Below are 18,168 nucleotides of genomic sequence, written 5' to 3' on the forward strand. Positions count from 1 at the left end.
ATTTTGGAGTCCCCTCAGGTTAAAGGTGCAATATCGGGGATTAGGAGCATTTCTATTGCCTCTCAATGGCTCTCAACATGGTGACGGCTGAGCCAGTTTCCTCTTCATCCCTGCCATCATCCAACCACAGTTCCTTAAGGGCTGTTATGCAGTCTTCCCCGTCTATCTCAAGTATACTAGGGAGGGAAACTGTGTTTGGGTTATGCACCATGTTGGTGCCGCTAAGGTTTCCCTCACAAGAACATCCGCTTCCTTGAAGAAAAATAAAGATTAAGTGTAGTGGCTCATTGGGTGATCATGGAAAATGACTTCTCTCTTTCACAATACCACCAAAGGCATGCAAACAAAAACACTATTGTTAAATGAGTTAAGTGATATATAACTAGTCAATACAACTATTGTATCTTGTTGTGCATTAAACCATCAGCATTACACACATTAGACTACACACCAGGTTCTCAGTTTGCCTTTTGAATTTTGTTTTCAGTGTCGTCTAGGAAGAAAACAGATTGTGGTCATTCCGTAATACAAGGGAATAATGCAAGTAGTGCAAGCAGGAGGTCAGGCAAAGGTACTGGTTCTAGAGAAACGAGGATTTAGTGGAAAAATACAACGAATGGAGAAACGGCAGCTTAACATCATCAGGGACATCTCACATCTGAGATGTGTGCACAATCATGGACCTTAATTTAGCGAATAGCATATTCAGTAGACCTCTATACGCCAAAGAAAATAAGCATAGACATAAAAAGCAGGATAATGCTTTCATATATTCAATCATAATCGTAGATATACATTTATCTGATGATAGACATTGAGGGAGTGAGTAAATATTTGTGTCCATGAAGCACTCTATACTGGATGGCATCCGCAGTGTCATCAACGTTTTTACGGTGAAAAAGCCTGTGAAGTTTATCCACATATCTCAATCCAAGATGAAAAGAGAATCTTATGCAATGCAAGCAATGGATCGCTTGAATATTGAGAGTCTGAAGGACGTGAGACAAGACTAATGGCATGATGATGTTAAATGATGCTAAATGATGTTAAATTGAGAGCACAAATGAATGTTATAAGCTCCTTTGCAGAGGAAATCATGATGGGCAAATGTGAAGGTTATATTTAATTGGCCAATTTACTACAAGCCTTTTCCATTGATCAGCGGAAACCACTACAGGATGCTTGAGATGTTGTAGGTCTTAACTGACCAGAGTGAATCTGAATTCATTAAGTTTGGTCCGAGAGCCCTGAAATGTCACCCTGAAAGATGGCAACCATTAGTGCCTTTTAGGGACTACTGTCGCACCGATTAACCAGCAGCAGATCATGTTTAATATTGATATTATAATTATTGTTGATGTTGTTGTTATTATCATAGATGTTGTTGTTTAGCACAATGAAACAGGTCTGAAGTATTTAGGTTGAAAAATCTTGAATACAAATTGCTTCAACGGCATCGAAAAGTAGAAATGGTAGAAATCCCATGCTTAATTTGTACTACGATTTAAGAAAAATGTTCTCCTTTGTTCGGGCTCTGTGGCCCCAAACATTTAAAAAAAATCCCTGGAGGAGAGTAGAGTATTATCTCGACCTGCCTTATATGAAAAGTGTCTGGAGATAACTTCTGATATGCTGACGCTATGTTAAAAAAATGTAATCGTGTCTGTGACGATGCAAAAGAACTAAGGTTTGCATTGCGTACAATGGTCTAATCAAACATGGAATCATAGATTGTGGAGTAAATTATGCAAATCAAAATATTATACACCGCACTATGATTACGGTAAATAAAAGAATACTTTGCATTCATGTGGTTATTTAGACAATCTATAATAACCATCCTTAGAACAGGTGCAGTCTAATCTAAATGATAATTATGGGGCTTCCATGACAGAGAGAACCTGCTGTATCTGATGAGCAAAGGACATCTCTGCACACCAATTAGGCTAAATGCTAATTAAATGTCAGAGGTTGTAGAATGAGACCATAAATGTCATGCAGGTATCACGTCTCGCACAAAAGCTGATTTATTCTCTAGAATCAATTATTGTTCATTCATTCATCTAAACTGACTCCTGCATGGTAGTGGCTTGTTACTACGCCGGTATGAATTATGAATCCTCGACAAAATGTACAGATGTTTAATTTCCCACAGTTCATTCACACACTCAGTCAATCATTACGTCATCGATTCATTCACTCAATCATCTCTGGACTGACTTGTGTTTAGAGTGCTGGTTAGTAACAACGTCTGTGAGACGTTTATTTCGAGACACTACAATGGTTTATGATTTAATTTGTTCATTACGTTTTTATGGTAGCTGCTAGTTACCATGTCTTTGTGGATTACGATTTCAGACACTCGGGTTTCTGTTTTCATTCAACTCAAATGATTCATTCATTTACACATCTCTAAACTAAAACCTTCAGGGTATATTAAGAATCTTCCATCCACCTGACTCCTATGCACTTTTAACTCCACCCTCTCACTTTGGAGAATCTCTCTCTCTCTCTCTCTCTCTCTCTCTCGCTCTCTCCCTCTCCCTCTCCTTCCTTAGATGATGTGAGAGTAACCGTCACATCTGTAAAATATTTGGTAGAAGGCCCAGTGCCGCCCTCTCTCCTCAATGCTGCCTCGCAGGAGCTTTGCTGATAGAGCACCAGGAAACAGCTGCCTCTTATCACGCCGCGCAAACGGGTGACCTTGTGAGAAGGATTCATGACGCCAATGCTGATCTTCACCTGCTGACCAGGCCAGCTGACCTCAAACTGCGGTCACGTCACCAGGGAAGAGGCATACTGTAGCAAGGACTTGTTTGTGAATAGCCACTGGGATGCGCAACATAAACATGTTATTCATTAATTCATCGTCATGGGCGGTCACTGCAATTTGGTAATTCATCATTCACCAGAACTAACATTTCCTTCAGTGATGATGAAGTGGTAGAATGCGTCTGTGTGTTTGCTGCACCCCACATTGCATTTTAAATATATTGGTTCAGCTTTAATCTGATGAGGACAAAACAATGGAGGCAGCAACTGAAGAGGAACAATACAATATATATTGATCAAAGATGTATATGATTGTAAGCTCACAATCTTTAAACATTAAATAATGTTAAAATCCAGTGGATTTAACAAAAATTGTATTAGAATCTTGGCTCAACAGCATACAGTGGCTTTATTTCAGCTCCTTAAACAAATCGAGTAAATTGAAACGCAATCACTAAAATGCAGTGAAAACACATTCAGACTATATGCAGCCTATTTAGATCAAATAAATTCTTGTTCAAACTACATTCTGCAGCTGCACCACGATCCGGCTCACTCAGCAATAATATAATCTCAAATATCATAGGAATTATGTTCCGTCAGTGACCTGCACAGAGGCTATACAAGAAAATAACTTCTTCTCAGAGTTTCCACAAAACCTGCTTTCTGAAACAGGGCCCTGGTCAAATGGTTTTTCTTTTCTTTTTCTTCCTCAACATGTGTGATAGCAGCCACAGTTGATGACTATGAATAGACAGTGACAGCTCTCACAAAAGAAACTCTTTAAATAGCCTGCATGCAACTGTGCAACAGATTCCATGCGGCCACATTTTAGTTTTTTATCGTCCTCCTTCGTTGTAGTTTTGCCATCGCAGTGACTCCCGCCATCGCATCATAATTACGTAGCTTAGTGAAAGCGTGGTGAATTCTCCTTCACATCTTTCCTTCACCCCCATGACGTTTTCCAAAGAGGTCAAGGAGAAGTGGTTAGGAATAGACGTTAGGAGGTAATGTTTGGACTTTTTGACCGCAGCCCTTGTCTCATCCTTGTCTCATTTTACTTTTCCTGTTTTATTGGAAATTTTTACTTTATTCATTTACTTTACTCTTATTGCTATAATATTCTATTTGGTGTCAGTATTATTTGTTTTAGTATAGGTTTGTGTTTTCATTCCATGTATTATTTTGCTATTCTTCTGTTGTAATCTTTGATGAAAAAGTTCCTGCTCGCGCGTTACCCCCTCATCTCCTCTCATCTCGCTCTGTCTGGATTTAGGCACTTTCTCTGGCACAACATAACTGGGGAAACTGTCTTTGCCATTCAGGTATTTGAATAATGGTCATTTCAGCCGGGACTACACACTTTATGATTTAGTGGATTAAGAAAGTAAGCCAGCATTGCTTTTTGCATGAAATTCTCTCATGATGGGAAACTTGAAACCGACTGCAAGATAGCTAACCTTAAAATCTGACATTCTAGAAATCCAACTGTATGTCAGCCACACCATTGATCATTAAGACAATTATTCAGACGTCGTCACCCCCCTCAAACCGTACGAGGATAGACTTCCTACACGCACACAAAAAAACCTAACTAAAAGGATAATGTCGGTGATAGTTTGTACTTTTCTTATTGTCAACAAATCCCCATGAAAAAAGCAGAACCCAAATTTAGGATTAAAGATTCTGATTCATTTCTACGTTGCACTCAACAACAAAATATATAATCACATAGCACAAAAACAGTCATATTACAATACAGTAACCATGCCATAAATTTAATAATTAGTGCCAAGTTAAAGTGCTTTGGGATGTTGTTTGCTTCAGGATAAGTGCTAGTTGCTTGATCATTCCCATGACCAGGTCTTTCTCTGAGGGTACATCGCATAAAACTGTGTTCACACTAAACGCAGGTAAACGTTTTGCACACCCCGAATACATAAAAAGTCAATACAAAGACGGGATATGCACAAAGAGAAGCAAATGACGCTGCATATTCGCAGTTGAAACATTTCTAAACCATAAATGTTTCAAGTAGTAAAACAGTTGCTAAGGATGACATGTACAGTGCCGTTAAGTAACCTGCATTAGATTACAGGATTTACAGCAATATACATACATCTTTTCTGTCCTTTTGTGCTTGAGGAGACAAACTGACTTTTGCGGCGAGGTCTTTAAGTCCATCCCTCCAGGCTTCTTAAAATTGTGCTGCTGACGAAAGAGGATAAATGACTTCCGTTATTCTGATGGTCAATTACATTGTCTGAAGGCAGAGTGTAGCGGCAATCTTCCCTCCGTCCGACGACTGTCACAGTCTGGGTTTGGCAATAAGCTTGACGCGTAATGACTCTTCGTAGGCAGCAGCTTCATTTAAAAAGGTTTACCGGCACTGAACAAAATAAAGTTACAAGATACATTCTTTGCTCAACTTGTTACAGCGTTAGCACAACGGTCAAAAAACGATGTTGCTCCGCAGACTGAATAACCTTAACTGAGGGCTGTTGGCTGTGATGTAGTCAGTAATGCAACTAAAGGAGCATTTCCACATGTTTGTTACACGAATCACTTAAGACATCTTACTACCGGTAAGTCTCATATGGCTCTTACACAGAGCTTTCCAAGAAGTAATACGACATTGTAGGGGCCGTGTGTTAGATTAAACATACCTGATTTATTTTTGTTACGACTCACTCCATAAATATTCTCAGGGAGACGAAATACTGAGGATGGATTAGTTGCTTTCCGGAGGATGTGCCTCTTGAGAAGTGGATGAGGAAATAATGATGAGGTGACGAACCAATCGTCCCTCACCATGCAGACGGGCCGACCGTTTAGTCCTGTGGGGAAAGAGAGGCACAATATTCACGGTTCACACAAACACAGACGGTGAAGCACTTCAACAGTGTGGCACAATCAAAGTGAAATGCCCCGAAGAAATAAAAACCTGTACAGAGTCAACGATGATGACTTCATGAGAATCTCAGGGAAGAGAACAACTTCTCTGCCAATAATGCAGTCGTCTCTCTTTCATGGGCCGTGTTAGTATTCCAGGTGTGCCATACAGCTGCTCATTCACAATGTTTTGTAAAGAGGTGGCATTCGGAGCTTAAAGTTACGGACGCAAATGAGGAAGGCTCGAGAAGAGTAGTGAAGAGTGACAAACAAAGGCACCACAGAAGAAGAAGTTATTCCAAAGTGGCAGCCCGACATCCTATAGCAGTATGACAGAGGTCAAAAATACATTTTTCGTCGACATGAAACTGCAATGCTATTGTTTTCAATATATAACAGCTCCTTCTCCACACACACACCAACATTGATAAACACAATATTGATGGAGCTCTCAACAGCAGCTTTATGCTGTCATTATGAGCCACTGTGAGTCACCGCAAGCTCACTTCTTTGTAGCCACAGTCTACCACAGGTAGACTGCACAATATATATATATATATATATATATATATATATATATATATATATATATATAGTGGGGTACAAAAACCTTTATTCCCTGCTAAATTTGTTATTACTAGGTAACCTGGGTTACTTCTCACAACTACACATTATCCTGTTATAATGAAAAGATGTACTTTATTGTGAAATTTGTCTTGGGCTTCAAGCCGCTGCATCAACTTGCCAGCGTCACAATCCACATGCAGGCATGGAACATGGATCATACATACACTGGATCATACATACACATACATGCAAAGAAATATTCCTAAATAAGACATGAAACAGCAGCCACGAAAGCCAAGAAAAGCTCTTGACAACCTCTTGCTGCTTTAAGAAAACAGAGCCGTCTCTTTGGAAACCTGTAGTCAAGCTTGGTACGGCACAACCTCGACATCTTTGTGTTTTTGACAAAGAACACTCAATTTCCCACTGTGCCAGGACACAGAAACACATTGCTGGCTCTAACATCTTTTAACAGGAAGCAAAATGAAAAAGGCGTCCATGAGGTATTCAAAAGGTTCTTTATCCTTCGAGGACATCAAAGACAGAAAGTGTCGTTAGAGCAGCTGCTGGGTTCATCATTCAAACTTGAAAAACGTAGTCAATCACATAATGTTTGTGTTGCTGGCATCCCAAGGCGAATATGACGAATACAAAGGCTGCAGGCTCATTTGCCGGATGTTCAAAAACGTCTTTCCCATGTATGCATTATGCTATAGGTCTCAGCCTTCATCAGTCAACTGGAATAGATCCCAAACAGCATGAAGCAGGAAGGCAATCATTCCCCAGGGACACAAACAAATGCTAAATGTTTCTCTGTTAACTATCTCCGCCAGGAGAATCATGATTGCGGTATATCACAGATTTTCAAAACACCTTTTGTTGCCAGTTTTATGCTCTTTGAGGCCAGAGACACAGTTATTCTCTGCCTTTGTCCTTGGGCATCAAAATCACATTTACAAGCGTATTGTCGAAAGAATAGACTTAGTGTATGCCTATATCTTAACACTTCGAGTCGCAGTTATGCCCTTGACACGCGCCTGCACGGATTCGAATGAGAGCGTATCTTTTTTTGTGAGACGTGCGAGTAAAAAACATATCTTATACATCTGCGGTTAGTCAATTGTGGGTTGTTGCAATTCCTTTCTCTCCTTGTTCTACATCTTTTCATGCTACTGAGTCTCTATCTGCTCTTTTCTTTACTTTTCCAGTGTATTTTCTTCTCTTTTCTGCATAGCATCTACTGGAACTATTTGCCTGTATAGCGTCTTCAATGTCAGTGTCTGATACACTGTTGTCATTATGTGCTGCAGTACATGTAGTTCTAGATGAACGCAAAACCAGTTATGGGTAGAGTCATCAGATCAAACACGTTTATTAACTAGTTATCTAGAAACCTGAAATGATCTCTTATTCCGACTTATTAAAATGTCGGCTGTAATTGCTGTCGCGAGCTTTGTGCCTTCGACCAGGTTTAAACAAAGATATCTTTTCAGCTCGTCTCACCATCAAAGAGCAGTGAGTTGACACAGTGATGAGTCTTAATTTGAGTGGTCCTTAACACATTAGAAGCAATAATTGTGTGTTTACACCTGCTTATAATCATAATAGGAGCGGAGAGGTGAGCTTGGGTTATCTCATGCTGGTCTTGGCCTATTTCCAGTTTTGTCCAGTAGAAGTCCTTCTTCTTAAAGTTCTTTAAGGCTTCTTTCGTTTCAGTTCTCTAGTCTTTCCGTAATGTCGTCCATAAATCTTTGGAGCAGTTGTTCCATCGTGTGTTCTCTTGTTTTTTTTTGTTTGTTTCAGACTTCTCTTTTCCAATTTGTTCGATTGCTGTTCTCCAAATTCATAAACTTCTGCAGCCAATCGTTTAGTAATGTTGGCAAAGGATGTTACCCTATTTATGTGTATTATCTAACCAATCGGGAGCTTTGTTTCTCATACTGCCATCACCCACGTGCTTCAGACAGAAGCCCTTATCCTTTGATTGCCTCCCAGTGTGAGAAAGGGCATTTTTTCTCCTTCTGGCAAGCTTCAAGAATGTCTTCCGAGCTCCTTAACATCCTGTTAAAGTAAAAAGAAAATGATAGATGTATTGGTTGCAGCAGCATTTAGACCAGTTGGCTCTTTCTGGGTAAAACAAAATTCACTGGGAACCTCTTTAGGGCATGCAAAAGGTTATGCCCAGTATACTTATGTCCCTTTGGAGCCTTTGGAATGTTTGCATTTAAGTGCTTTCCTGGTCAAAGGCTGCAGTATCTTTGTTGTGTAAGATTGTATATTTTTTCAGCCTAGACCTTGAGATCACTTTCATATCTTGGTAATTTCATCACTTTCAGGATTCATGATAAAAAAACCTGTTTTCATGTTTTAATCTAGATACCACCAAACCACTTAAAGTTTGAGACAGAATTTCAGGGTCATAGTGAAATTTGACAACACAAATATGAACTTTTCTCAAATAAAGAGAGAGAAATAATGTTCCTGCTTGTAAAGAAAAGACTGATAAACTAGCTTTCATATCCCAAATCCTAATTCTTAAAGGGGCCGCACACAATGGATGGAGAATGGACCTGACAGTGTCAACTTTATATCGTTAAGTATGATGATAGGCTATTGGATTGTAATTTGAAGGGGGAGAAAACATACAAACCAGAACGCACACACATATGTAGCATGTTAAGTTATAAATAACTTGTCCATGTGAGAAACAATAGTTAAATTTAATGACATCACCAAAAAAAAAAAAAGCCAATAATGCCAAATTATTTAGGGGGGCTGAAGAACCTTTTAAAATCGGCCTAACGACGCCCCTGGTTATTTTAATGTTTTCAGTGGGCCGACTCACACCAAAGGTTACATTCTACATCTGTTGCTTTATTTGATCTAACACCAAGCTCTTTAGAGAACGTGGTAGAGGTCTCTTTTTTCTTTTCAACTCCTTCACCCAGCCCACCTTTATTTGAGTCTCTGTGTTTAAGAACATTTTCAGACACAATTGCTAAATTTAAAGGAGATGCTGTTAAACACAATGCTTGGGTTGCACACGACTAAATAACATCATCACAGATATCAAAAGCAAAGAAAAGCAGAAAGAATCATTTCAATAGAAACTTCAAGAGTCATGTACGAACTGAAAGTCTAAATGAACTCTACACAATAAGGTAGAATGTTTTAAGGCTTTATTTCACACCACTAGTTAAAAACTAAGCTTTTCTTTCTATCAGTGATTAAAGAATACAAATCCAACCATGACATTTCTTTCATCTATTTTTTTTTTAACTTTGTCAGCACTGAAATGTGGTTTAAACCAAATCTCACATTCAGGTGAGATTTTAACGCCTGATGGGTGTTGACGCGGTTTAAACCAGTTTAGGCTTTTATTTTTACGTCTCTTTGTTCCCCCGCATGGGGACGTCCCAAAATTCGAGGCAGAGTCCTTTATGAACATGTCGGAGTTACGTTTCTCGGAACAAAGAAGTGAGTACTGTTGATTCATTTATAGACCCACAAAGTCTGCATGTGGAGGAGGTCGGGTCATCAAAGTTAACCGTAGCAGTGTTGGTTGTTTAATAGTTTTAGAACGTATTAATCAACAATGTTTTGTTTGATTCAGAAGAGGTTGTTGAACTTGTGTTGTCCCCCAAGGTTCCGATTTAGGGCCATCTTTAGTTAATATATGCTGCCTCTAGGACACATATTTTATAAACACACAGTGCACAGTGCAGGCTGAAATCCTCAAGCAGCTCGGTCCAAACAGGCTGAAAGAACCTTTCAGTCCACAGCCATTTTGGCACCCCCTGGCTGAACACCTCAGGATGGAAGATCAGTAAATCAATTCCTTTCTTTGCCTGTTTCAACTCTGCCTTCTTTTTAACATGTTTTCAACCTTTTTCTCTTGTTTTTTTCATCATTTTGTGAAGCTCAACAACAGTTGTTTTTTTTGTGTTAACTGGCAGTGACAACTTTTAACATTTAGATTAATTTAGCAAATTCAAACAACACAAATTTTAAACTTTTAGCTGCAGCTACCTAATGGATTTGCATCAGCCCCAAACAGCTTATTGGCATCAATGGATCCTCCCCCGTCTGTCTGGTTTAAATACGCTCTCATACAGCGAAATATAGGCCTTGTTATATCTTTTGTTAAACCGACGACGCACAATGCTGCTGCCTTTCTTTGTCTGTGTATTCATGTGTTCAACATAGGGGAAGATCTCTATTCAGTTAATTGTTAATGTAGAAAGGCTGCTCTGCTGTACTTTTGGTGTTTATTAATTAAAGGTCCTCCGACTCCAACATAAATGCAAGAATGCTAAGACTTTTCTATTAATCTATTAATAGTAATAGTAATAATGGAAAAATTGTGTGGTTAAAAAAACAAGACTGTGCAGTCATGTCTTTCGCCATGCTAGTTACATGGATCTGTGGATGGATATGTTGGTCGGTCGGTCCACCACTTTGGTCCACGCTGAAATATCTCAGCCACTATTGGATGGAATGCCAACATTTACCATCATCTAACATAATGTACTGTATGTCTAACAGGTGTAGACCAGGGACTGCATCTTGCAACATGGCCCTGCAATGGCCCACACTCAAAAGGGGAAAACAATACCAGTGGTGCGACGGATAAAAAGTCATATGCCATTAAAATGTCATAACAAATGTCATATAGTTTGCCATAAAAAGTCATACAAATACATAATAAGCCATAGAAACAAATAGAAAACATGTTGTTTTAAAAGGCATAGTTGGCCTTATAATGTCATAAAATGTTCATAGGATGTGATATGAATGCCATGGAAAGTCATAGTGACATAAGAAAACATACTATAGTTTGTCACAAAAATGTCAGAATACAGACCACGCGCTGTCAATTCGATGTCTTGATTTTCATCTGCAACAAAGGTGTTAGTAAGAGATATTACAAAGTGAAACGCAATTGCAATGATTTGCATAATGTATTGTCTGTGTGTGCAGATTCAAGGCTAAATGTAAACGTAAATTACCGACCATAAAGTAATTGATAAACGAATTGATCGTGTTCCACACGCGCACACGCATAGAGCGCAACAGTATATATACAGCTGTTGGATGAAGGAGACAGCGCACCACCCGGACGCGCACGTGGGTTAAAGAGAAGCTCTCAGCGCTGACCCGTTTTGTTCTGTGTTGTCCTGCCAGAGAGCGCGTTAATCACGCCAGTCAGGATGGCAGCAGCTTCGACCGATTCAGGGCAAGGGTCCACCAAGATAACTCCCGAAGCGTTTCAGGAGATGCTCGCGCGCTACAACCTGAGCCGCCAAGAGTTTATCAACACTTACAACATCCAGCCGCTCGTCTACATCCCCGTGTTACCGTACAGCGCCAAGTGCACCTTCGTGATCATGTACATGCTGATTTTCGTCCTGGCTCTGGCTGGAAATAGTTTGGTCATCGACATAGTTTTGAAGAAGCGCGCGGTACAGACGGCGACCGATATTTTTATTTGCTCTCTGGCGGTCAGTGACCTGCTCATCACTTTCTTCTGCATACCTTTCACTCTGCTGCAAAACATTACGTCCGAGTGGTTCGGAGGTGAGTTTTTAAAAAAATTTTAAACTTCTTATCTTGTGTTTCATTGGCTACTTATTCAGGCAATGACACGAATACGGGGCATTATCTTGATGGGAGTAATGATTTGAATATGGGAAAATATGGGAAAATAAGGCAATTAAGGCGCGTTCAAACCTGTTTCTTCTCTTGTTTGCTCTTGGAAATGTTGGCTTAATGCAATAAAATCAGATAGAAGTCCGTCATTTACTCAAAATACAATTTAAAGCACTATAAGTACATCTTGTAACTGTGACTGAATGGCTGAACATTGAAGGAAGCCAAACACAGACTCGTGCTGATTCTGACACTGGCTGGCAACCCAAACAAGCAAACCGGGAATTAGGTTGGCCAGCAACAATCAAGGCAAAACATTGATCCCTTCAAGACAGCTACTGCAGGAGCTTTTTACACTGATCAACAAATGTATTGATGGGTGCCACATGTAACTATTTAGTATTGGAATATTACAGTTTTGTTGTTGTTTTGCAGGATGTACTGTCTATTGCATAAGCAAACCTTTAAGTGTAACTCGGAGGCGCTGACTCAACTTTTTGATGCTCCAATTCAGGGTGCTGTCAGTCTGTATATCGTATGTCATACAATGTAATTGGAAAATGCCATAGTATAGTGTGTCATAAAAAGTCATTGTATGTCATAGAAATAATAATAACGTCTTGAAAAAGTCGTAGTAATGCATGCCATGAATATAACTTCACAGTATGTAAGTGTCATAAAATCTTCAAACAAACAAAAACATTGATCCCTTCAAGGAATGAGGCGAGTTGCAACAGAAGCTAATACACAAGATGACAGATTGAGCCCTCGTGTGTTCTCTGGGGTTCAATAGAAATAAACCAAACCGTCTGAGTCACAAAACTGTGACTTTTTAGTCCCCGAACTGGGAGGAGTTTTAGGAATATAAGCTATATAATATCTTTAAAATATTTCTACACAGATCAATGAATACATTGATGCCTTGGAATATAACAGGCTTATTTATTCATTTAATTTGTGACGCTCATGTCAAACTTTGCAGAGGGTAGAGGACACAAAATAATGAGCAGGCAATGTAATAAAAACAAAGAAATTAGTCAGAGGTGTCGACACTACAGTCGAATGAATTGTTTCTGTTGTAAAATACTGCATTGCATGATATTTACAGGCTTTTCTGTTACTATGTCAAAGGTGGACACCTGATAATATACAAGTCTTCTCCAGCCTCTAAAAGGCACCAGAGAGCTGAATCAAAACACCTGTTTGCCTTTGTGTCCTCATGAACTGAGCATTATCAGCTTTGCAGATTTCATCATATTCAACAGTTCACAATATTGTGACCATGTCTGATATACCAACAAGAACACCGTACTGAAATGTAGCAACATTCAATGTATCTTAGCAATTGAAGGCCAGCTCAAAGCATGTGCTCCTATTAAAATGCGGTCACAATTAGTTCAGGTTGAATCAAAGCAGACTTAACATGAAGGTCTAATTTTCTCCATGGGTTTCAGCTCCGTGCGTCATTAGCTGTGTATGTTCAACAGTAATCAGAGATGGTTTTGACATTTCAATGAAACCCCAAAAAGGATGAGGGAGCGCTCGCCTCCGTTTCCAGTCTCTGATCAACAAAGGGAGTGCAGCGAACTCTCATAGAAATGCATGCTCTCGGTAACTGTATCTCTTTTGCTTGCAGGGGTTTTGGTTTGCAAGACAGTTCCCTTTGTGCAGACTACAGCCATAGTGACGGGCATCCTCACAATGACCTGCATTGCCATTGAGAGATACCAGGGCATTGTCTTCCCACTGAAAATGAGGAGGCAGTACTCGTCGAAAAGAGCGTACAACATGCTAGGTATTCTATATTTGTGTGCCTCATTGTGCTCTTAAGAGTGGACATATTTGTGTGTTAAATGGATCCTCTGCTCTGTGAGCAAGATGAAGGCTGTTCTGATTTATAAAAAGGAAATAACCATCCTATTAGCCTCTGACGCTTTGTGTCAGTGAGATCCGATTGAAACTAGAATTATACTTGTGTGTAGATAAATATGCCAACAGCTCTGAGGACTTACACAGGCAAGGGTGCTATGGTAACAGTAGGTCAGAGACTTGGGTGTGTTTCCAGGCTGCATACAGACAAACACGCATGAGAGGTTTGTTTTCTGATTTTCAATATACCATGATTACATGTTGTTTTCTTCTCCGTTTGGAAATAACTTCTCAAAAAAAAAGTTGGATTGGTTGAGCCAACTTCCTGGCAGCGGGTTGGATACAGAGAGACTAAGATTATTCCCCAAAGTAAGAGAAAGCAGGAAACAAATGACTGAAAGCTTTTAAAGTGCTGCTGCAGCTCTCGCCCTCTGAGAAGTCAACATGAAAATGTATTAACCTCTTCAAGTCTCGACACATTTATCCCATATTTTATGCAAAATTGGAAATTGTTGTTGTGTACATCAGGATGATTTGGCAATGATCTGTCTCCACGAGGTTATATTTTAAGGTACTGCCCCCATGGTATATCAGCAATGACACCACATAAATATTAGATAAGATGCATGTTATATAGAATTCAGGTTTATTTTCAAAATGTATTGAATATTGCTCTATTTATGATATGATGGATGGTAAACTGTTATTACATCTATATATATTAATGTTAAGTAATTTTTTGAAAAAATGCTGTTATATCAATATCAGTCTTAAAACCCACATATGTGTCAGGCTGAAAAGTGAGAAGAAACCCAAACTGTCCTTATGAAACTCCACAACAGAATGAATAATATTAGCTCTTAACTCAATGTTTCCTCATCTGAAATAATCCTTGACATATGTATATATGTTTAGTAAGTGGCAAGGACAGTAAATGCTGATATTTCTGGTAAATAATGACGAAAGCACTGAAATTAGGTCTGGTCATGGAGCATGCCACGCACTCTCACACTGGAATTGAATACAACATGTGAGGAACCTTGCACTCGGCATGACTGGCAGCTTGTTATTCGCGTGAAAGGTATTTAATTATGCAGCTGCTGAGACTGGCGTTTGCACAGGTTTCTCAATGAATATCATTGCCAGCGACTGTATCAAGCTGGTATTTAAACCGTGTTTTCTGCAGATTTTACCAGCTTGTAATTGTTTTACTTGCCGTGTCCTGCAGGGCTGGTCTGGATTGCCTCAGTGATCGTGGGTTCACCAATGCTGTTTGTGCAACAGCTCGAGGTAAGTGGTGCCACTCAAAGCAAACTGTCACCTCCTTTCATTAATAAGTAAAAAAAAAACTGATTCAGCACTGAAGAGCAGATGATTGTTCCTGATGACCTGCTGCAGTTTGTGAACTTCACATTGAATTGAATGGCTGAGAAATGCTAGTTGGCTTATTCAGCTTGCTATTTGGTATAAGAAGCTTAGCGGAAGTCCAGTCAGGAAGACCCTCTTTACACTCCTTTCATTCATAGATCTCCATCTCTCTCTCTGGCTGTGACTTCCGCCCTATCAGCTGATTGTGGGCGTTCATATTTAAGTTAACCAACCAGATCTGCCAAGGTTTCCTTAAGCCAATCACATCTTTGCTTTCATCTCTGCTGCTGTCATTGCAGCACAATCCGATACGACCCTCCTCCACCCCACTCCCCTCCAGTCAGCATCACAGTCATGCTCCTCATTCATCATCGGATTGCAGCGCCTCCCTTCACTACGCCTTATCTAACCTCAGCATCACTACCCCTTTATTACAGTCCAATCGCCAAAGCCTTTCCACTATTCATCTCTTATGCATGTGTAATAAATTATTGTTCATTCTAATGAAGTCTCTCCAGATTTAAATAATAGAATCATGCCAAATGCAGTCACGTTGAATGTGTGATTCAAGCGGCCTAGGACGGCAAATTACCACCACAGCCAAGTCAGTGGTCTGCAAGTCTGGCACAAAAATAAAGCGACAACATGCGACACGGCAGGAGAGGGAAAGACAGGAAAACACAAAGGAACCACACTGAGGCACGGCCATGGCCGTGACAGCATGTGGGCAATGTATCGACCGTTCACCTGTACCTCTCTATGGTGGCGTTATGGTGTCGCTACAGTGTTGTCTGTCTGGTATCCCCTGAAGAGGCCCCTTATTAACCTTCGTTTTACTTTGCTGGTTGACTGCACTTGGCAATTACGTTTTTTTAAATCAGTTTTTTAAAAATTGAGTGAAAAGATTTTTCAAAATGCTTGGTTTCATAATGAATCTATGCCCAGTTTTGACTTCTGTTTTTTTTCATTCATAGATAGTGCATTCCACTGTGCTACAGTCACTGCGCTGGTCAATCAGGACTAACGGCTTCTCTCCTTCCCTCTCAAAGGTGAAGTACGACTTCCTGTATGATCACTACCACGTGTGCTGTCAGGAGAGTTGGCGCTCTCTCACTCACAGGCAGGTGTACACCACCTTCATCATGGTGGTTCTTTTCCTGATCCCCCTGGCAGCCATGCTTTTGCTCTACACACGCATCGCCATTGAGTTGTGGATCCGCAAGAGGGTGGGCGACTCCTCGGTCCTCAACACCATGAACCACAGGGAGATCAGTAAGATCTCAAGGTAAGCTCGACAGCACAGGTCATATTTTTGCATTTTTATCACATAGGCGCATTTATTGTAAGCATCATGTCTCCTGGTAGTATGGATTTGTTTCGGATTTCAAAAAAACTAAATTGTCTGTAGTTGGTGATGGGAAGCCAGTGAAGGATCATGTCCTTGTAGTTTCACTGGTGACTCCTACTGGTCGGTCCAAGCGCCTGCACAAAGGGGAGGGAGAAACTTGACTTGCTTTTTAGTTGCTAGTTTAGTTCAGCAACTTAACAGCTTAAACTTTCAGTTGTTACCAACCAATGTTTACATTCAGTAGTAAATCAAGAAGAAGCTAAAACGTCACGATGGATTGGTGACCAAAGCATCTACAAAATATTATGTTGGTCCTTTAAAGTTATCAAGTTGAGGCTACTGAAAGCCGAAGCTGAAGATCGTCATGTTGCCAAATAAATTACGTGAATGTTTAGGGAAGAAGAAGAAAGTCAAACATACACACTTTGTAAACCAATCCATCAATCCTGACCTCGTGTTTGCTGCTTTCTGCCTTGCTACTGAATGTGAAAATCTTTAATTTTGTGATAGGCAGGGGTGCAAAATGTCAGATGTTTGCTCGTCAATGTCTGCAACTAAAGGGCAACACGCACCGGCGGCATCACATTTTCAGGCCGTTTCTGCAAGTCACAGTCCATTTCAAACTCAAAAATGTCACTTAAGTTTGATCTTCACTGTGTAGTTTTACTTTAGAAGGCTGTGTACACATTTCTTCACATTGTCTGTGCTCAACTTCCAAGTGTGATGTGGAAACTTGAAACTCCCAGTGCGCACTGAGGATGGACTTTTGGAGACATCTGAAATGAAAAGTATTTACATATTCATAGATTGTGGATTTTTCCTGCCAGGGTCCTAATATTTTCCACACTGACTGGCACATTTGAATGTAAGAGTGCAATCATTAGTGTTATTAGTTGTACCTGCTATAACAAGTAAATTTGTCTGCTGTGAATTTCTACAGGAAAAAGAAAAGAGCCATTAAAATGATGATCACCATCGTTCTGCTCTTCACCATTTGCTGGGCACCGTTCCACACAGTCCACATGCTGTTTGAGTACTGTACGTACAGCTGAAGTCTATATGAATTTGAATGTAATGTAGCATGTAGCTGTTTACTTAAAGTATCTGTCCAGCTCATCAGTTTGAGTTTTGAATCTCTTTGTCTGTGTGGTATTGTCCAGATGACCTGGAAAAGAAATATGACGGAGTCACACTAAACATGATCATCGCCGTTGTTCAGGCCATCGGGTTCTTCAACAGCTTCAACAATCCAATTGTGTACGCCTTCATGAGCGAGAACTTCAAGAAGAGCTGCGTCTCCACCCTCTCCCACTGCATACATAAGCCGAACCAGCAAGGCGGCGCCGTGGCGATGCCGAAACTCACCGTGCAGTACATCAAACCCCAAAGCAGAGAAGCCTTCCTGGGATCAGATGAGGGCAACAGATTGAACCAGCACTCGGCAGAGAAAGGACCTTCCAGTTCGCTGCACGGAGAGAGCTTGTTAGGAATAATAGGAGGAAAAATCTCCACCATACAAGCAGAGCTCCCTGCAAACAGCTCCTCTCAAGTCAAATGACAACCGGCTCAAAGGTCAGGTGTTTAGCCGTTGAACTCGCCCCTCCTTTGGCTGTCAGTCAACAGCTGCAGATGTGATTTAAAATCTCACTGTTGTGGTTCAAAGACCCAAAATATCTCTCTGCAGTGCCAGAGGCCAGAGCGTA

The 18,168-nt window shown here is 40.3% G+C and overlaps 2 protein-coding genes across 2 annotated transcripts; one reads left to right on the forward strand and one right to left on the reverse strand.

Annotated features, from left to right (window-relative positions):
- Positions 1–4,619: 4,619 nt before the first annotated feature.
- Positions 4,620–5,982, reverse strand: tbata (thymus, brain and testes associated; the record flags this gene model as incomplete). The annotated part of the gene is made up of 4 exons (XM_079292714.1): positions 4,620–4,643; positions 4,892–4,968; positions 5,439–5,609; positions 5,889–5,982. 4 exons carry the CDS (start codon positions 5,980–5,982, stop codon positions 4,620–4,622), a joined length of 366 nt encoding a protein of 121 aa, XP_079148840.1.
- A 5,459-nt stretch (positions 5,983–11,441) lies between these two features.
- qrfprb (pyroglutamylated RFamide peptide receptor b) lies at positions 11,442–18,023 on the forward strand (the record flags this gene model as incomplete). Its single annotated transcript, XM_079292806.1, has 6 exons — positions 11,442–11,808; positions 13,517–13,675; positions 14,978–15,039; positions 16,167–16,402; positions 17,406–17,503; positions 17,626–18,023. 6 exons carry the CDS (start codon positions 11,442–11,444, stop codon positions 18,021–18,023), a joined length of 1,320 nt encoding a protein of 439 aa, XP_079148932.1.
- Positions 18,024–18,168: the final 145 nt, after the last annotated feature.

The sequence above is a fragment of the Melanostigma gelatinosum genome (genome assembly GCF_949748355.1).
Source record: "Melanostigma gelatinosum genome assembly, chromosome: 21".
Taxonomy (NCBI): domain Eukaryota; kingdom Metazoa; phylum Chordata; class Actinopteri; order Perciformes; family Zoarcidae; genus Melanostigma; species Melanostigma gelatinosum.